Source organism: Electrophorus electricus, chromosome 20, assembly GCF_041902795.1.
Source record: "Electrophorus electricus isolate QZ-2024a chromosome 20, ASM4190279v1, whole genome shotgun sequence".
NCBI lineage: Eukaryota > Metazoa > Chordata > Actinopteri > Gymnotiformes > Gymnotidae > Electrophorus > Electrophorus electricus.
The window spans coordinates 13,821,988-13,843,301 of NC_137516.1; the positions used below are offsets into that span (position 1 = coordinate 13,821,988).

The following is a 21,314-nucleotide window of genomic DNA, read 5'->3' on the forward strand; positions in this document are numbered from 1 at the left end:
ATAACACATTTTATGCCTGGGAAAAAAATTCATATACTTATTGGACAGAAATCTATTATTTTTAGGACACCTTCTCATTCTTAAAATCCCGTTGTACCTGTTGGTATTAGAGATAGTATTTTAACCTCTTGGGTGGAGAAAGGGATAAAGACCATAGGGGATCTTTATGTAAACAAATAATTTACTTGTTTTAAGCAGATTTCAGAAATATTTTACATACCTAACCAAAATATCGTTAAATATTTACAACTTCGGCATTGGGTGAAAGATAAAGCTTCTAGTTTTTATTTCAGATGCTTCCAAAAAATTCCCAATTTGAGTCTATACTCCAGAAGATATCCTCCCCTATGTCCATAATCTCTTCGATGTATGACAGTTATGGCAAATTCTTCAAGCTATGACACAACAGCACTCAGACAAAAATGGGAGAAGGGTCTAAATCGTACCCATCACCCTACAGATTGGGAGAAAGTTTTGGAAAGAATGCTGACAGTGCTGATTTCTACAAAACATGCAAATCCGGTTTAACATTCTACACTGAACATATCTAATGGCACATAGAATACATACATTCGATAACAAACATTTCTTCTGAATGCCAGTGGTGTGTTAGGTGACATGAACTTCCTAAATGTTTTTCTGAGTTTAAGAAGTTCTTTGTATTTCTGGCTGGTATAGCTTCCAAAAAATGTATATTAGTGAATTGGAAATCTGAACTAGGCACTGGCTAAATGAGCTTGTATCCTACAGCATTCCTGAGAAAATCCTGTAGTGTTAGTAGGAAGTATACAAGAAAATCTGGGGGTCCTTTATAGATCTCTTACCATCAAAAAATAGAATAGCTTTAGAATCTTTTCATTTTTAGAACAATCTTATAAAAGATAATTCACCTCAGCGTTTTAGATAAGATAGTCATTTTTCAAAATCTTGTGAAAGGATGATAATATTGGCGCGTCTGGCAGACTTACCCACGCACTATTCTCAGTAATTCTGCGTGAGTGTATATTCGCAGAGGTTGGGTTAGTGTGGGCACCCGACGCAGTGCATCTCCGACAATAAAGCTAGTTATTAACCCATCAATGCTAAGACTGAATCAAAATGCAGTCGTCTTTTCTTAGCGTCGCATTGCTGTCATTTGTACCAGTTTTCATCGCATCATATTTCGGTGGAGTTTCCGCTGAGGGAAATGGAAGGGGTAACTTATACAATATCGTTAACCAGGCTACTAAAGATAGCTAGCGATAACGTCTTCAAGTTAGACAGATTAGCTAGGTTAGCTAAGATAGCTAGCTAGTCTTTTCTACTGGTTCCTTCTTAAATTGTTGCTGCTACTAGTAAGAGCACTTAAACCTAGCTAAGAAACAAGCTAACGCTAGCTAGTAAGTAAAGTCAGATACCTAGCTAACGAACAAATGCTGTATCTAGCTACTTTTGCGAAGCAACATGATTTTAATGTGGCTAGCTATCTATCTAACTTGTTAGCTAAGTAGCTAGTTTTGACCGTTTATCAAAATGTATCTAACCAGCTAATTTATTAACTTGTGCATAGAATTTTCCATTGGCAAGCTAGCTAGTTAGCCCGCCTTTGATTGTGCGCAGATATAGTTACTTGATACAGTTAGCTAGCTAACTAGCTTGTCTAACTTGTCTTTTCGTAGGATTTGGCGACCATATACACTGGAGAAGTCTGGACGACGGGAAAAAGGAGGCTGAAGCGAGGTGCGAATTATCTGTAGTTAGCTAGCCTGCTAAAAAGTATTAATATAAGCTACTTTGTAAGCTCTTTTGTTACAGAGATGGATTTGAAAAGATCTTAAATAGATCTTTGTAACGTAATATCTCATCATGTGCAGTGGACTACCTGTTATGGTCATTATCCACAAGACCTGGTGTGGAGCCTGCAAAGGTATGTTACTACCTCTAATTGTGTGCTTGTCAGAAATATCACTGCCTTTTACCTGTTATTATATGCCAGTGTGTTAGTAGCATGGGATGTTTATTCATAATTTAACTTAAAAATCAGAATGTTTTGCTAACTTTGTGTCCCTTAAGCTCTTAAGCCCAAGTTCGCTGAATCTAAGGAGATATCTGAGTTGGCCCACAACTTTGTCATGGTTAACTTGGAGGTAAGAATTTGAAGTATTGTTCGAATCTTACTGTTCCTACATGGCTATCCACAGTAGGACAGAAAGTAACCTATAGTATTGCTCTGACAACTGCAAAAAGCAGTTGACATTTTCCTTACTGAATATTAAACAACATGAATATTTTAAAGAGGATAACAGAATATAGTACAAAATAAGTTTGTGCTGGAACTGTGCTGTGAAGAATGTCACTAGGGGGTTGGGTGGGGGATTCAACACCAGTTTTAGACTGAAGTGAAGCCACGGCAGCCTTTAAAATTGTCAAAACCAAACATAAAGCATGTGAACACATGGTAAAATCAGTTTTCCCTTTTCAGAATGTATTTGATCTGGTCTAGATTATGTACCAATACAGATATGGATTTACATATTTAGGTATGTGCCGCTTTGTTTCTGTGGCACTTAACAAATACAAGCTAAAAGTGCTTCAAATCATGAAAGTGAGTCCACTTGACTGTTTGATTTACCTTGGAACTTGTGTAGAATAGGCTGGAATAGTGTAGATTAGAATAGTTTGATTTGAATTATCTGAGAGATGGGCTGGTGTGTTGATTGGAAAGTTCATATACATGGAGATTTGAAGTCATCAGGAAGTCAACGATTGGCTAATTAGAATGGTGAGAGAAAGATCCCATGTCTTTTGCTGGAGGACCATTTGTATAAAATGTATCAAGATTTTAAAGTTATGATGGCAGTACAGCAAAAGCAACTGCAATCAGTAGTACTATAAAATGTTTCCTTTATTTATAGTGTTTTTCTTTAATAGGCTATGAAGCCTTTTTTGGTAAAAGTTCTCATTCACTGAGACCATACTGGACCTTAAAGGCTATTTGTATGCAGTCTACTTCTCATGTTACATTAGAGAATCCTCTGCTAACAAAGTATGCTAAATAGAGGTGGCACCAATCTGGGACCATGTATAGGAATCAGGTCAATGTCAGCAAAAAATGCCGGATTGGATAGCAGTGTTCAGTCCTGCTTGAAAATAGCACAGCAATGCTATTAAATTAACCAGTTTATGCTCCATAGAGCAGGTCCCCAACATGGAGGCCGACTCCGGCCAGAGGAGGATACCCCCCCTTTGAGTCTTGGGTCTCTCAAGGATTCTTCCTCATGCTCTAGGGAGTTTTTCCTTGCCACTGTCACCCTTGGCTTGCTCACTTGGGGGCTTGGACTTGGACATTTGTAAAGCTGCTTTGAGACATCGGTTGTAAAAAGTGCTATATAAATTTGATTTGATTTGATGTGGTACAGAATCTCTGAAACATCCAGTCCACTAGGTGTCAGTACGATGGATATCTTAACATGGTGAAGAATCATAATGACTTCTTGCTCTTCTGAAATAACAAACCATGTTTACAGTTTGGCTGTGATGTAAAGGAAGTTCAGGGTTGGGGAAAGGAGAAAGCGCAACAGAAACCTCAGAAATGGAGGTGGATAGGATAAAAAAAATAACAAGTAAAGCACACTCCTCTAAATTCATGAAGTTAATTATTCTATGTCTTTAGTATATTCAGACAACGTGGAAAAAGCATCCATCAGCTTGCTGAGTTTTAAGTTATGCTGGAAAATTTGAATAAGATGCTTCAGCTAAGTCACTCCATAGATATTTAAAAAAAAAAAAGATTTGTGGCTAGAAAGAATAACTATCTTGTGATCGTTATCATATTACATTTCTGTTGGTTTTAAGCAGAGGTCAAGTGAACACACCCATACAGGTATCCTCTGTCTGTCTGGTCACTTGTGCCTGGTGTATGTGGTATGTGTTGTGGGCAGGGCAGTGATTTACTACTGAAATTCACAAGAAGGAGAATTATGCGATCAGAATTAAGATGATGTGGAATTCCTATAAATTCATTAATAAGGAAAAAATGCAGACAAACTGTAGTGTTGGTTTTAGAAGTGTGAAATTGTAATATTTGAGTAATGTATTGTAATTTTTATATTAAAATATTATTTTAATATTAATATCTTTAATATTTGTCATATCCATGCATGATGTCTGTGAAATATAGCATATATAATACATCTCACACACAGCCAAAAAAAAGTTTCACCCCCAATAAGAAAATAACTGAACCACAGCTCCACAGTAGATTTTAATGAAAAATTAATGGTATCAATATCGGCAATATCCAAATGCAGGATTTTGTTATTGGATTGATGCAGGAAAAAAAAGTTATCATAATAGTAATATAAAAATAAACAATTATTCTGTTGTTCAAAATGGGTTGATGGATGAAAGTGATGGAAAAATCCTCTTTAATAACCTGTACTGTAATGTGGCTGGGAAATGTACAGTTAGCTAGTCCTTTGTGAGAGCCAAGTAGGTGAAACCTTTCTGATATCTCAGCACACAGTACTCTCTAGGCTATCAGATTTTCTTTGTCCCCTTTTGGGTGCAGGAAATTCCAGTTTGCAAAAGCAGCACACTGTCCTTGTTGCTGTCAAGGACTACATCAAGTTGTATTAGCTTTACTGTGAACTCAGTAAACTTTCCACATATACAGTGTCATCCCACAATTAAAGTACATTTCTATAATGAAACTGTTGGGATTTGCAAAGAGTCTTTGTGATCTCAAAACAGATTATGAACACACTTCTGACAGCATCTGTTTCAGTGTGGGGAAAGAAGTAGCTTCTGTTTCAGTGTGGGGAAAGGAGTAGCTATGTCTTAGACAGACTTCTGTTAATGAAGTTGGTGGATTAAATATAGGTGATGTATGTGTGCATTGTCATATTAGCATTTCCTTGTTCAAAATGTATTATTTTATCTAAAGGATGAAGAGGAGCCAAAAGATGAGGACTTCAACCCTGATGGAGGCTATATTCCCCGAATACTGTTTCTTGGTAAAGAAATGGTTTAGTGTTTTTTCTTCTTTAATGGCATTATTTTCACAACAAATTGCATTTATTGTTAGTGTGTTGAATTGGTCTTTTTGAATCAAAAAGTGACATCTGACCCTATCTCACTTTATTTCTTTAGAAATGTTTCTTTTTGTATACATAAAATGTCACACTTATTTAATCTAGAAATTACACATTTAATACAGTGTTTGGTTTTTTTAGTATTTGTTTTATATTATTTCAGTATGCAGGAGCAAGGTGTTGCTTAAGATCAGTAATCACTGTTGTACTATGAGTCACTTTGCATTCTAACTACACCTTTGAAGTCACATTGCACAAGAGCAAAAGGTTTGAATTTGGGGAATTGTCACACTTGTGCTCTTACTAATGTAATTATGGTGTGATCGTTTACCAGCAGTAGTCATGTGTTTGAGGTGTTCCAGGCTAAAGATCCATGGAGGCTGGAAGTGTGTGTGTGTGTGTGTGTGTGTGTGTGTGTGTGTGTGTGTGTGTGTGTGTGTGTGTGTGTGTGTGTGTGTGTGTGTGTGTGTGTGTGTGTGTGTGTGTGTGTGTGTGTGTGTGTGTGTGTGTGTGTGTGTGGACCTAACATGATTTTTGTTTTCCCCCTTGTAGATCCCAGTGGTAAAGTCCATCCTGAGATTACAAACAAGAATGGAAACCCTAACTACAAGTTTTTCTACAGTAATGCAGATCATGGTATGGGTCTAAACAAACTTGTTTGTATCACTGTTGGGTTATATTCCTGAAATGTCATTGTGTGTGGCATATGTAATTTAAAACTAGAAGTTCTGCTTTCACAGCTGCCCTTTGGGTGCTGTTTCCTTTGTACTTTGTAAACATTGTGAATCTGTCAAGCTTTTGGTTTTGTTTTGATTCTGCTGGCTAAATGCAGTCCCTGGAGAAATATCAAGGAATCCTCATGAGATTCTGGGGCTTTTTCTTTTTGACAATATTCTGTGATTGGGGATATTGAATTTGTCCGGCTCTGTGTTAGCTTTTAGCACATGACTACTAGTTAAATGACATTCTACAAGTGTGTGCAAGGTCTGCATTGGCTGTTCTTAGCCAAGCTTTAGGATATCTGATAGTACCCTTAAAGAGAAACATTGTGTTTTTAATATGGATGGGGTGGATCATAATAGTTACAAGACAATGATGGTAACTTTATTTCTCAAGTATATCAGAGGGTCGGTGTCCTTCAGAGTTGGCCAAGCTTTTTATCTGCTTAATTTGTCAACATTTTGTATTCTTCGGTTTATGAATGTTGATTGACAAACAGAGAAGGCAGCATCTGTATTGTTTATCTTTTGGCTTGTTACCTGGATCACATGGGTTTAAGCCAGGTACTGATGGCAAAGCCCTAAATACTGTTAGTCAGGCCAAGGTGGTAGACAGGAATCTAAAGTGATTATTTATTTTTCTGTCTATTACCCCCCCCCCCCCCCCCCTCTGTCTGTGTGTGTGTGTCTGTCTCTGTCTCTCTCTCTCTCTCTCTCTCATCTGTAGTTGTTGCCAGCATGAAGGAGGCTCAGGAAAAACTGACCGGAGATGCCTTTAGAAAGGCTCACACAGCTGACGAGCTCTAGAGAGGCACAGTGGCAGCCTGGACAGTATTGTAGCCAGTACACTACAACACTTTCAAACAACTTTGCACTGGGGCCTGACCAACCATAAACTCATTTCAGCTTACCCTGTCCAGTATAGCAAAACGGTAACCTCTAAAATGGATGAATTTACACTGGATCCACTTCCCTGTTTTAAAGTATTGCAAAGTCTCTCAGCTGTCTGTAACATGACATAAAATGAACCAAAGCATACTACTCAGCTGTCCATTCGTTAAGGGTGCTATTGCGTGTTGTTTTTAAGATGATGAAATAGGATCTGGTATTTTGGGGATGTATTCTTTATTGTACCTTCATCTACAATGTTGGGTATGGAGCAGCATGTTTGCACTGCCTTCCTACTGTATTTTTTTAAGGTACTCATCATTCCATTAAAACAAAGAAATGGTACTGAGTTCACTTCAGATGGCAAAACAGCTATCTCGTGCTTCCAAACTCCATTTTGTGCTGCATAATGACAATAGATTGGCCAGTCACATAAAAAGGCCTTATATATCCTGGATATACCCCCAGTTGTGATTAGTTTAAAAATAAACCTGAAATTGGCCATTTTGTATTTCTGACTTTAACTGTCCTAAAACAGTGAGATTATTGTAATGAGTGTTTCATATATCCTGTCAACTTGTGTAATCTAGTCAGCAGTAGGCTGTATAGGTTCACCTTTGGTTTTATAAGACTTGAGATTTTTACTACAGAAGATGCCTATAAATTGAAATGTGAAGGCTCACTGGAAAAAACTGGTGTTTAGAAAGGGAATTATCTGTGTGGACATGTCTTTGCCATACTGTATTTTTACATATATATGAGAATGAATGACTAAGCAAGTGTATAATTAAAGTTGGTACTTGGTAAAGGTTATCTACTCTGTGGCTCAAACCTAAAAGTACATTATAGCAGAATACATGAGTTGAATGCAATCTATTGTTGAGGGGGAAATAAATGCATTCTGCTATAGGTAGTGAACAACAAATTTGTAATTGTCTTCTACTAGCCTGAATGAAGGTTAAAAAAAGAGTACACTATCAGGTAAAACTGATTTCTTCCCACCCACCCCATTTTAGTAGATCATTGTTAAAATTCTTTACATATGTACTGTAGCATTTCACATCCAGCCTAAGTTGAGTTTGAATCATCAAAGTTTGGGCACCTTTGTCTTTGGGTGTGGTGTTTGTTTTTAATTGAGAAGTAGTAAACACAGCCACTGTAGCTAATCAAACATTTTCAGCCTAATGTATTTTAAGTCCTAGTGCAGTTACTTTGTCTCTCTATAATATAAATAAATAAAAATCAATGGGGTTTGTTCAAAATTTAGGACAGCCAATGTTAAAAGGTTTTTGGTTTTGTTTTTTTAATTCTCAAGCCTTGATTAGCCAAGCCGTTCAAAGGCGTGTCACCAGTTGCAAGTAGGAAGCTTTATAAATTCTTTGACTTTTAAAACCTTGTGCTAACACTCAGCAACTATGGACTCCACTATGGCAGGGGAAGGCCATAGCAAGATGCTAAAGAATTTTCAACTTGCAGTTTTTACAGTGCAATGTTATTAAGAAAGGGCAGAAATGAGGTGGTCAAGATGAAATCTTGGACAAAGAACCCTCCCCCCCCCCCCCCATGTCTGCCAAGATCCTGCAAAACTGTTTAACAGAGTCACAGTTTCACTGCAGTGGTGCTTGTACAAACATGAGGAAGTCATGAGAACCTTACCTGTGACCTAATCACAAAACTAAATGCATCAAGTATGCTACAGGACATTAGACAAGCCAGATGAGCATTTAAAACAAGTGCTGTAGACTGATGAAGTCAAAACAGAACTTTAGTGACAATCACCAAAGAAAAAAAAAGGGATAAAAAGCATTTCATGAAAAAGACAACTTGCCAACTGTAAAGCATGTGGGTGGATCATGTTTTGGGTTTGTGTTATCCAGTGGCATGGCAATATCACACAGGAGGAGGAAAGATCAGATTCCACAAAATAGCATCAAATCCTACAATGAAATGTCAAGTCCTCTGTTAAAGGCTAAAGCTGAAAAGAGGATGGCTTCTTACAGGAAGATGAAGATCCAACAAATGCCACGAAATCCACAATGGACTACCCACAAAGACAAACAAGCTTTTGATATGACCCCCACACTCTCCTTATCTAAGAACAGAACATTTCTTGACAGACCTTAAACAAGCTGTACATGCAAGGCAACCCAAGAACATCTCAGTGGTAGAGGCGTTCTATAAAGAATATTGGGGGAAGAGAATAGAAAGACTTAGCTGGCTACAGAAGGCATTTGCAAGCAGTGATTTTTCTCAAACTGCTATCCAAACTGAAGATTTTGACTTTCTGCGTTTTTTGTTAGTGCTTGAGGATTTACTGAATATTTCTGAATTCCTTTATGTTTGATTATGTTATATGTTGACTTATTTTCTTTTGAGAAGCAGTAATTTGACCAAGGGTGCCCAAACATTCGCACACAATTTGTCCAGCCTGCTCCAGTAACTATTTGGGTATGTACATATAAACATATAGCAAATGTCTATTACAAATATCACTGCTAATGATAAAAAGGCCACCAAACAGACTTTTTGTCCAGCAGATGGTGCTCTAGCCCCAGCTCCAGTTAGTCTTGCAGATTCTTCACTTCTACTGAAAGGTTCTAAAAGATGGCAAAGAGGTCATACAATTGACCAGTGATCCATGACTGCTGGATACATGCTTTCTAGTGGTACTATTTCCACCCAGTATGTTGCTTTCAGACATTTCCTTCCTGATGGATAACTGCTGGCCCACTCTTAGATGTATGAGGGCTTTGCAAGATAAAATGTCAGTACAAAACATACCAGACACTAAAGACATTCCTAGTCCTGTCTTGAATTCTGCTTAAAAGTAGAATTTTATTGAACAAATAAATTAGAAGATTGAAAATAAATCTGTCAATCTATAAAATGACAATTACTGTATATTTTTGTATGCTATACAAAAAAAAAATCCATGTAAAATTTTCTAAAGTTCACCGTCACATTTCTAAGCCAAGATATAGATTTTAGCCATAAATATTGTATAAAATAGGCAAGATATATTAATGGAGGTAGTCCAGACTTTGGTATGGACTCCAAATACCGCAGATATAGTAATCTAGACCCCAGGGTAAAATTCTTACAGACCTTCGTGAGACAAAATTCCAAAGAAATTTGCTTTGACTCTAAGGACATCAAAAATACAAATGAAATTCTCAAGCAAAAACAAACAAACATACAAACAAAAACCTTGACAATGTTGACTTAAATGTAATAAGGAAGAAAAATGCCCAATGCATATATGCTAACTAAGTGTTTTAGTTTAGTCATTTATCTGTTAAGATTCAACAGTGACTATTAATGGACACCAACTCACTGATGCTTTGTAAATCATGGTCCTGCACCATATTCAGAGTTTGCCCATGTGTAGGCCTTGGCTCGCAAAAAAATAAAAATAAATTCTATAGTTTCTATGACTTGTACACAAAACACAAACTGATCAATGTCTGACCTTGTTACTGATTTTACAACAAACAATAAATCAACTTACATTCAGGATACATTATGAAAAAAAAAATGAAGTAAAGCACAAAAGCTACAGTGATTCTTAATTTTATCTATTACTTAAACTTTTTTTTTTTTTTTTTTGATCCTTCAAAATGCCATAATATGATGGCTGTGTTAGAATCACTGGGCTTTGCTTCTCTGATCCACAGAAGAGTGCCTTAGCACATAAGTGTAATATGAAAGGGCAGGGCGATGGTGGCCTAAGCTAGTGCGAACAAGGAAAATAAGTACACTTAGATATGAGATATGTATTTTCTTTAGATCACAGTGATAGGAAACAGCAACATTCCTTATTATACACTGTGTGCTGTTATCTAAAAAGTTTCCCAAGATTCAATTAGCTAGCCAAGTTATTTCACTGTGTGTGTGTGTGTGTGTGTGTGTGTGTGTGTGTGTGTGTGTGTGTGTGGTGTGAGGAAACTAGGAGTGGGATTAAAAACGACCCTGCTTGGCATCTCCAATGGCCCCCCACACATCGAACACAAATTCGTCAGGGAAAGCGAAGTCTCCGAGAGCCTCATCTAGAGCCATAGCAAATTCGTCCGGGTTCTGCTTGTCTCGACCGACCTCCACCATCGTGGCCGCTGTGGAGGACAAAGGGAGTTTTCAAATACTGGAAATCCATGCGATAGTGTTACTGGCTATGCTTCCAAATTTGCCTATAGCGACCTCTGTGATGTTAATGTAGGCTACAGTCAGTCACCTAATTCCATGTCACGAATCCCCATGTAACTCTCAAGCAGGTCATCCACCTTTTTCACTGCTTTTTCCTCAAATGCTGTGGGCTGCAGAAGAAAGAATTAAATCATGAAAATGATCAGTCCAAACTGCCAAACTGCCTTATGTTGATCATAGGTCATGCCAGACTGTTCTCTGCAAAATAAAAGACATATGTTCTCACCATTTCCTCCACGGTAGCTGGGCCTTTGGAGCGTAGCCTAAGAGTTCCTCGGCCATAACCAAGCTTGCTCTCTCCTGCAGGTTTGGTTCCTTTTGACCGTGGTTCTAGCATCTCTGTGGGGGTGGGTGGGGTGAACAGGCACATCTCATTTCATACCGTTTTAAAATCTTAACAGCATTACTGAGATCAGCATGCAAATTATGACACTCCCTGACATAACATGCTCTAAAATTGAAAAAAAATTATTTAATTACAAATGTTTAAACTTATATGCCTAAAATATGCCTCAATGCTGTCTTGTTGCTTATACGGTCTACTGATAAATTGCAAAGTGTTATTTTTTCAGCCCCACTGAGCTCTGCGGAAGTTTGATGGTGCAGTTGTGGGGAAGGACTCACCAAAAGCCTTCATGGGCTCCACCAGCTTGAGTGTAAAGGTCTCATTTTTGGGCAAATCCTTCAGCATTCGAGCCACTTCGTAGTGCCGTGCCCCCACTATTTTAGTCCCATTAATGCATTCAATGTGGTCTCCCACACAGATCACCTTGACACCGTCCACCACACTGCCCTCTTTTATACGCTACACACACATAAACAGGTAAATATGAGGTTATGAATGAAACATGATAAAACATGTACACAGCATTTCAGGCTCTGTACACAATACCAGTACAAATCAAAATTAAATATATTAAGAGGTACATTTTGATAGACTCCATAAACATTAATGTTGCACAAATGAAAATACTTTGAAAATGAGTGTTTGGCATTATTCTGATCTGTTTACTTAGTAACTCTCAGTCTCAAAGCTCTGAATATAAAAGCACATACACTGAAAAACATCCATATGCCTGCTTATGCTGAAGGTTTTCTACTACTTTACAGTTATAGGAGAAACCTAGTTGCACAAAAATCTTACACAGGTATTCAGCAAACCTGCTACCATATCACTTGCAAGGTTCACAACAAAGAAAGTACCCTTACTTTTGGCAACTCATAAAAAACAAAATGTATATATATATTTATTTAAAAGCACTTTGTTTTAAATGATAACTTGCTTATAGATGTTATCAGTTTATTCCACACACAATTTTACACACAAGATCAATTACACCTTGGATCCAAGTCAATGAACAAACCCAAATCTGCTCCAGAAGTGCAACGCCATGTCAGTGTGAAATTCCATCACCCATTAATGCTCCTCCCAACTAAATAGGAACGGTCACGTCTTCATTACTTCTGCATGATGACACAGGCTTTCTTCATGTGTTATGAAGCTGATGGACATTTAAAGAAGTGTTTTCCGCTAAACACAGCCTATTAGTATAGAAATGGGGTGCTTTCTCATCCATCAGCCAGTATCTGTTACGTCGCTCGTGTGATCATTTCCATGCCTTCAGGTGAAGCTTAGGAAGAATGCCATTTCTGCTAAAGCCCCTCATACCCTAAAGGTGCCTACCTTTATGAAGGCATAACCAGCCCCGTTGTCTGTAATGGTGAGGCCCAGGGCGTCTTCAGCCTTAAAAACCTCCACCTCCTTTTTAATCCCTTTGACGTGAGCGAAGATGAAATCCTCCAGACCTATCTGCCCTCCGAGGAGTTTGTCCATGTCAATTTTATGGGTGTTCAGGGTGCAAAACAAGATCTGCCAGAAACATCAGGGGAATGTTCAACAGTACCAATACACAGAACAAAAGTAGCTGTTTACTATCTACTATTCATTAGTTATAAAAAGTTATGCATCATCTCTGTGAACTGATCTGAATTATTCCATTTGATTCATCATGTATTACTGCAACCTTGCAATGGAAGAGATGGTACAGATAATGTCTTAAAAACCCAAATTACATGGGTGTATTATTCGAGTTCTGAAAAGGGTATGAGCAGTAGGGAAAGTATGTGATTTGTTTATATCGAAATGGCGGTTTTCAGCTTTATCCACACACCTAAGCATTATGATGAGCCTCTCTTATGAGCTAATCAGACACTGCTGATTTGTTCCAGGCCTAACTAACAGAATCAAATAGAAATGCTGCCCAACACACTTCTTATTTACTTGAATAGATCAAAATGACCGCACCTTAACATCAACAGGTAATACGCATGGACAGTGTGATTGGTTTATTTAGTTTGGCAGATGACTTCTCATGAACACCATATGTACAATGACCTGATAAAATAACCTTGTCACTGGTGCCAATTTTCCCTCAAATTTGGCATTCACTCTTTCAGCATGACATCCTGGTCCGGGGGGCTCTAAGATGATACCTGGCAACCTGAGTGAATTGTTGCCAGATTTAAAGGTAGCCGGTGAAGGGAATGTTCTGGCGGGGGAGTAATTTATTCCTGCTCTGCTCATGCTGGCACCACAGTTGTCTATTAATATAAACAGCACATCCAGCAAGAACAAAGCATCCCAGGTTTCCAATGCTAATTTGGCTCATTTTCAGCAACCGATCCCATGTTCCATTCCTTTGTTGATAACACTCCTTATGACACTGTCCAGGGTTGCTCTGTCTGACCTTTGAACACAGACAGGGAATTTGCGGTCATAAAAAAATGCTGTATTGGACTGTATAAGTTAACCATAGTGACCTTTAGTAGCACAGGAGCAAACAAACCTAGCCTGTTTTCCGTCCCTTTGTGTACTGCTGGCTCTCGCACACACACACACACACACACACACACACACACACACACACACACACACACACACGTTACCCCTGGTTACCAGGGAGTATAAAAAGGCCTGGATTAAGAGGGTAGGGTTTTAGAAAGGAGGTAGATTGAAGAGTAGACGGTTTTGCCTGCTTTAAGTAAATCTGAAGGGGAAAAAAACCCCCCCCACACACACACACACACACACACACACACACACACACACACACACACACACACCAACTATGGCCTGTGGGCGGATTCACAGACATCCACATTGCAGTTGCCACGGCTGCGGCTGACATCATGCCGCCTTTCACAGGCACGTCATCAAGCACACAGGATGTTCCATGGCAGTTACATTCTGTAGTGCTGATGCACCACCTGTGATGGGAGCCTGTATGTGCCCAGAGCTCCATCACCTCCTTCGGGCCGGCCAAGGGGTCAAGCGGGTATGGACAAATGCTCAGAAAGTCTGTATCTCCAGACATATGTATTCCTAACAAGTGGATCAGATAAGGCATGTGGCAGAACAGATCTGAGCTATGAGTTTAAATGGAAAATTTACAATAGAAGCAAACAAAAACAACAATAATCTTTCCATATTAGAAATGAATGACTATGTACCATTCCTTGGTGAATCACTTCTGGAAAAGTGATTCAGTCTTTCTATACAAATAGAACAGGTTAGAGAATAAAAAGGCTTTAATAACAACAGTTTTGGTTTTAATTAGACTGGGCTTGTTTGTCTGGCAATGAACCAGATACTATTCTGGGACATGACTCCAGCATTCTGCACAACTAACAAAGCAAGAATGAGCCAGGCAGAGGCTCAGGAGTGACCACAGCATAATAGCAGACAGGGAAAGAAAAAAAAAAGAACAAGGCTGGTGTTCACAGCAGCTTTGAAACTTTAGAGCGTAACCTAGTTAGGCAGGTTAAATGCTGATGCTGACATTTTCAAAGCAGTGCACACAGGGGTGTGGGATGGGGGCAGATGGGTCATTCTGTAAAATGACTGACTAAGAAGTTTATAAAATGACTTGTGTAAGTCATTGTTGAGTAAAAACAGCCAGAAACACTTATCAGCAGTAATTCATAAGTAATCATTAGCCTGGTAAAGATGAGCCTACTGATGTGAACAAACTCATGCTGAGCCCATAACTACTAAAAATGTTTCGGAGGCAAACTTTGTCTTGTTCATTTACTTAACTGTTAGTACTGATGTTCACATTTGCCTGCCATTTCAATATATGGATGCATTTTGTGTGAAATGCTTCCATGTGCAGACACGCACAACCACAGGTGAAATAATTCAAAAGCTCTGAAGGCTTTAATGTCGCACTGCAATATTCCTTCATGCTTATGACATAACCTTCTCAGGCAGGCATTAAAAAGCCTGCGTCAAAAGAGAACAATTGGGTCCTTGATGGCGCCAACCTGTTTAAAATTGCTTGCACTGGAAGGCAGTTACAAAGTCCCAACTTAGGCCTGAAAACCTGTTTCAGTTGTGGTTGAACGTGGGGCAAAAGTACATGTTTGAACACATTCCACTCAGCTAGTGCATAGGAACAAGCACACACTTGTGGTGTGGTAAATTAATTCTTCTATATTAACCTTGAGAAGGACTGTCTGTGTGATGAGGGCTAAAGTGATATTTTTCTGTGTCCAATCATAAAAGCCATTGTAATTAATAAGCAATAATTAAAAAAAAAAAGTCTGCCAAGGCATATTCTAAAACTGTCTGGAATATTTGGGCAAGCGTGGAGGATGTTGAATATTTATATATATTAATGCATTTTATATTTAAAGCTTAGACTGTGTGGGCACAATGACTACAATATTTTTAACAATAACTGGTTGTTACTTGCTAATTAATTCTCACTAGATCTGAAGCCTTGTTGACACAGTCAGGAAGTTGGATATGCTATAATGAAGTGTTATAATAGTTACATATAATGAAATACACCGTATTTCTGAAAGAATCTGAAAGGAAAGCTGCTGCTCAGTCAAATGTATATCAAGGATTTAGAACATTCAAAGTGTCATTTCAAATCAGGTTAGCATGAGCTTCAGCTTTACAATGTACTGTCCAGCACTAGCAGAGGAAGGACCATTTGTGAGCATCAAATAAGCAGTAATATAACCATTCAACAATGAACATGGGACAACACTGACCAGCATCAAATTCATCAGGCACACTGAGAATCTTCTGAGATTCTTACATCAGCGTCATGCAGCTGTCTGACCAGGATTTATCACTGTTGTTGTCAAACATATAAAAGTGTTCTGAACATGTATGCTTATGGTGCAAGCATATTTACATGAATAAGATTTATTTTGTTTGCATGGTAATCATACTGGTGTACCCTGAAAGCTCCACAATGGATTCACTGACCCCAGCATTCTTGTGCAAATTATTTTGTTGTCAATATGATGTCAATTCTGCTGCAAGTAAATGAGAACAATGAAAAACGTTCCTTAAGATCACAATTGCATAGAAGAAGAAGAAGAAGAAGAAGAAGAAGAAGAAGAAGAAGAAGAAAGCACTGGGCCAATTTCATTTGTTTACAACCAATATGTGGTCTTAAATATCACTTTAATTTTAACATAAAGATCCCACATGTAGTTTTTTTTTCCCCATCACATGGGAACCAGAAACAAGAATGACAGGTACCTCCATAGAATAAGGCAGGTTATCAAGAGCCAGTTGAATGGAAAGAATAAGATCAAAGCCATAAATACATGGGCTCTGCCAGTCATCAGATACCCAACAGGCACAATAAGCTGGCCAAGAGAAGAGCTGAATACTGCCGGTGTCAAGACCGGAAAACATCACACGATGCATGGGGCACTCCACCCAAGATCTTACATGCAAAGGCTGTATGCCAGCTGGAAAGAGGGGGGGAGGGTCTTACAAAGTGCGGTAAGATATGAAACATCCATGAATACATCAGAGCAATGGCCCCAAAGGTTGAGCTCATGAGGCAGTGCTTCAGATAGATGAGGGACATGATCACCATGGAAGCAGAGGAGGTGCCATGGCAGAATAAGCACCTCCATGGAATGTACCACAGACAGATAGCAGAGGGGGCTGCAATAAGACCATCCTACCAATGGATGGAAAAGGCAGGACTGAGGTACAGCACAAAATCAATCACTAGGTTTACGTGGTGGAAGCAAGGGCGTATCACAATAGACAAGACTGCAGATGCGGACGGTGCAAAGGGCCCTCTGAGACAATCCAGCACATAGTAGTAGGATGCAAGATGCTGGAAGGTAAAACAAACACTAAGAGACAACTAAGTTGCAGAGGAACATGCACAAGGCATATGAGCAGGACACCTTCAAATCCAAATGGGAGGAACCACAGGAAGTGGCAGTGGACAACAAGGCCAAGATGTGGGTCCTCCAGATCCAAACAGATAAACAAATACTGGCAAACCAAGCAGTCATCATATAGCAAACAGCAGTGGTAAGAGAAGCTGCAGACACAAGTGATGGTAACATATGAATATGAATATGAAAATATGAATTACTTTAGAAACTGAAAGGAAAAAAAAAAGAAAAAAAAAAAAGAATGTAGAAGGTTAACACCAAGGTCATCACTGTGGCGATATGGCCACTTGGAGCTCTGACCCCTAAGATGGAGGAGTAGGTCCAACAGATTCCAGGAATGACATCAATCTCAGTTCAAAAGAATGTAAGCCTGAGAACAGCAAAAATACTGCACCACACCTTCAAACTCTGATGGCTTTGGTAGAAGGTAATGAAAAAGATATTTAAAAAAACAAAGACTACTGTGGTATCCACAACACAGCTAAGTAATGAGGCATAATAAGGCATAATGTGTATGTATGTATATATATATACATACATACATACATACATACATACATACCTCATTATTAACACGCTATGTTGTGTTGAAATGGCTGAAGCACAGTTCCAGCATATTCAGACTCATTCAGCCAAGGCTCTCATTTGTTTAATGATGGATACCACACTAACTGAGTTCACACAACCAAACATGTGGTGGTGATTATAAACAGACTTTGTACAATGTTGTAAAGCCAGATTATGCGTGGCATTATATATATATATATATATATATATATATATATATATATATATATATATATATATATATATATTAGTACAAAGTAAAATCATGTATGCTCTAGTAGTAGTTGTGGAAAAACAATCAGCAAAGCAGTGAACAAAAGTCTATTTGTAACATTAATTTTGCATACAGTTTTACAAAGTATGTGTTTGTCAAGAAGGCTTCAACAATTAAAAGCAGAATAAGCAGAATAAAGCCTCTAAAATATCAGCATTTAGCAGCTAAACAGTATATGAAATTATAATAACACGAAACACCATTTCCATAACAGAAATAACAGAAGCTATCACACCTCTTATAGCTGGCACGTAGCATATGGTGGGACCAGAGGGACAGATTAAGGAAAATAGATAACCATATGGAAAAATTGCCTATGTTAGTAAAAGGGAAATAATATGGTATGCTGACACAATGATACAATACTTTCAACACTAGTAGACTTGGTTTAAAATCAGCATATCATGATAGTACAAGGACTTGGCAGAAGCACAAACTAGAAAAACCAGGCTGCAACAAATTCATATTTGTTTCATCCAAAGGACACATCACATAAAAAGGCCTGAAGTACCATCACTGACTTCACCTTCACCCACATTTTTGTAATAGGTGATGTCAAAAGCCTCTTCCAGTAATCCGATTCAGCACCCAGGGTTGTGGATCCCTGAAACTCCAAACGACAGCCTCCCAGCCCAGCCCAGCCCCCCATTTGTCCCTGACATCTGTCAGAGGCGAGCTCATAGTCAGCTCACCCTAAGCATCTTATCAGCACGAATTTAGTCAGTTCCCACTCCACAGGACGTAAGGGACTTCCTCCAAGGACCTGTGCTTGGACCATGCCCACCCAAAACCCACCACTTATCATACCGCAAAGCCGCCCTCCTGCACATTGCCTAACTGAGACTCGGAAGCAATTCAAAATCAAGGGCCTATCGCGCACAGAAAAACTTTCCGCAGATTCAGTAGTTCTTCTGACCTCAGTCACTGTATTAATGTCAGATATAAAATTTGAAATGTAATAGAAATACGCTGTATGTCCTCTTTGACGGTCCACCTGTTAATAAATAACCAACAGGTACTATGTCATTCTTTTATGTGACCAGCAAACGCTTGACGCCTCACACCCAGGAATATCAGTCTGGTGACTCGTCAGACCGGTTTCCAGGAAGCACCATTGAAAGCATAGAGTAGCCTATCCTCTAAGCTTTAACTTAATACGGTATGTCACAATTAAAGGGCAGCTCAAACTTTTCGTTTTTTCGTAAAAGCATTGTGCGTTCGTGACTTGTTTTTCCAAGTGGAAAATCACATAAATAAACTAGCCTATACGGAACCTGTTGCGTTTATACTGTCATCAAAATAATACAACACAATTTCCTTCCTGGGACTATTAAAACCTTGATATTTTAATTCCCGTGGATAGTTAAAATTATATGCAATCTAGGCCTACTTTCTGTGCATCTTAAAAACAAAAACAAAAAAACAACCTCAGTCGCAAGAAATAACGCTGTCAGAGTCGGCACCTTTATGGGATCTTTATCTTATACTACAAGCATATCTTTGTAAGTGCACTTCCTACATTTACTCATGCTTTGCGCAATACTACTTGCCATTTGCTGTTTTTGTTTAATGACACATTGCTTTCTTGTTTCTGTGTTTGAAACATTATTTTAAAAAACAAACATTTTTTTTTTACCTCGGATGGATTTAAATTGAACGTTTCCGCTATTTTCATGTACAATTCCTTGACATTTGTGAATCCTTCGATCCTGCCCGTGGGACTACCGTGTGCAAGCTGTGTATGAAACACGAGTTTCGGTCGTAGGTTAGCAGGTGGAGGAGGTAGTCCGCCGCCGTTTACAGCAGACTTGCCTGCACTTCCAGCCGCTAGTCCACCAACCTCCTCATTCTCCACCAAACTGGAGCTTTCTCTCGACTTGCTTTTCTTTTTCCTCAGTCCCAGAGGCATGCTTGCTCCTACAGAAAATCCGTGAGGCACGTAGACACGGGAGTCGAGCAGCTAGAGCATTTGAGAGAACGACCTGTTGCAAAGATTGTTCTACCCTTTAGTCGTTTAGCGTTTCTTCTCCGAAAATGTTCCAGAGTTGATTGCGGAATTGGAACCCTTTGTATTCGACAGGTAAACAGGAGTCGCGTAGGAGATACCCTCTCGTTCCCCAATCTACTTATAAACTCTCAAGCTCTCTGTGCGCAAACAATGGAAACACTGTTTCACAGCTGTATGAACGCAAGCGCAGTGCGCAAACAGGCATCCTGAGCGATATGAGCAATCCACGTCATGCAGAAACTCATTTACCTGGATCAGGTATTCATGTTTTTTAAAAGGCGTAATCTAATAAGAATGTGCTAGGTAGTTAGAGAGGCATGTAATGGAGTACGACATTCTATAAAATAAAATAATAATTCTGAGTAAAAATAATCTGGTTACATAATAGGCGTGTAGCCACAACTCGAGGACATTTTATTCTAATCATCTAGTAGGAACTAGATGACCACCAACTTTCACGTCTGTTGTCAATTCATTGCGTTCTTTGGCTTTACAATTCTGGTATTGTCTTATATTAACTAAACACAACTTGTGTTGTTCAAGACTAATAACAAGTATGACTTATTGTTTTATGCATTCCTTTTTCTACTTAAGTGATCACATCATATCCAAATAATTATAAATTAGAAACCTAAGGTTTTTTATTCATAATTATTTAGACATTTCGCTGGAAATGGAAACACCATTGCTGCACGCTAATGTGCACTTAAATATGTGGCGTCCCCTTGTGGATTAGCAATACTAACATTTAAAATCTGAAGTTTTTGAACGTAAACTTCTCACGCCTAGCAAAAGCTTCGATCCCCCCGCGATTTAACTACAATACACTAATTAAAGGCTATAGTACATAAAGAAGACTCTACACAGAAATCTATTTATGACATCCAAAATAGATACCTGTGCTTCCTGGTTTTCTGTTCGTAATGAGAACATCTTTATGTCGTATATACTTAGTCCCAATATTTTGTAATGGCACTAAGGAATAATAAGCATATTTAAAAATCTAAAAGGAATATAAACAGACTATCAACAGTGTACGTAGTTTAAGGCTATTCTACTCATTCTTAGGTTCATGAGAATCGGGAGATTGCTGCTGATGTCTAAAACTCTTTCCAGGGAGACATAAAATCTACCAACAGGTTTCACGATTTAGTATTATAAAGAATCTCAGCTATGACTCTATTCACTATAGTATTTGAAGCACTCTTTAGAGAGCTCATTTCAATAAGAAAAGGATTGCAATAAAAAAGGCTGAAAAACATACTACCCTAAAATGTAGGAAAGAAGCCTAATACATTTTTTTTTTCAAGACGTTCGAGAAACATATGCTCAAATTTTCCTAACCAAATTACACAATTCAAGAG

At 38.5% G+C, this 21,314-nt stretch overlaps 2 protein-coding genes across 2 annotated transcripts; one reads left to right on the top strand and one right to left on the bottom strand.

The window, feature by feature from the left end:
* The first annotated feature begins 1,001 nt into the window (after window positions 1-1,001).
* Window positions 1,002-7,487, top strand: txndc12 (thioredoxin domain containing 12 (endoplasmic reticulum)). Its single transcript, XM_026998385.3, has 7 exons — window positions 1,002-1,195; window positions 1,659-1,719; window positions 1,854-1,906; window positions 2,053-2,126; window positions 4,925-4,994; window positions 5,625-5,708; window positions 6,519-7,487. Exons 1-7 carry the CDS (start codon window positions 1,099-1,101, stop codon window positions 6,596-6,598), a joined length of 519 nt encoding a protein of 172 aa, XP_026854186.1. The 5' UTR covers window positions 1,002-1,098; the 3' UTR covers window positions 6,599-7,487.
* A 3,076-nt stretch (window positions 7,488-10,563) lies between these two features.
* Window positions 10,564-21,200, bottom strand: gipc2 (GIPC PDZ domain containing family, member 2). Its single transcript, XM_026998322.3, has 6 exons — window positions 19,579-21,200; window positions 12,564-12,749; window positions 11,504-11,684; window positions 11,106-11,218; window positions 10,908-10,989; window positions 10,564-10,788 (listed from the first exon to the last, which is right to left on the bottom strand). The coding sequence occupies exons 1-6, from the start codon at window positions 19,849-19,851 to the stop codon at window positions 10,637-10,639; spliced, it is 987 nt and encodes a 328-aa protein (XP_026854123.1). The 5' UTR covers window positions 19,852-21,200; the 3' UTR covers window positions 10,564-10,636.
* Window positions 21,201-21,314: the final 114 nt, after the last annotated feature.

Coding starts and splice junctions, on each gene's coding strand:
- txndc12 (XM_026998385.3), top strand. CDS start 1,099: ATGCAGTCGTCTTTTCTTAGCGTCGCATTGCTGTCATTTGTACCAGTT. Junction 1,196..1,658: donor CGCTGAGGGAAATGGAAGGG/GTAACTTATACA, acceptor GTCTTTTCGTAG/GATTTGGCGACCATATACAC. Junction 5,709..6,518: donor CTACAGTAATGCAGATCATG/GTATGGGTCTAA, acceptor TCTCATCTGTAG/TTGTTGCCAGCATGAAGGAG.
- gipc2 (XM_026998322.3), bottom strand. CDS start 19,851: ATGCCTCTGGGACTGAGGAAAAAGAAAAGCAAGTCGAGAGAAAGCTCC. Junction 12,750..19,578: donor TCAATTTAAATCCATCCGAG/GTAAAAAAAAAA, acceptor TGTTTCTGGCAG/ATCTTGTTTTGCACCCTGAA. Junction 10,789..10,907: donor GATTCGTGACATGGAATTAG/GTGACTGACTGT, acceptor TGTCCTCCACAG/CGGCCACGATGGTGGAGGTC.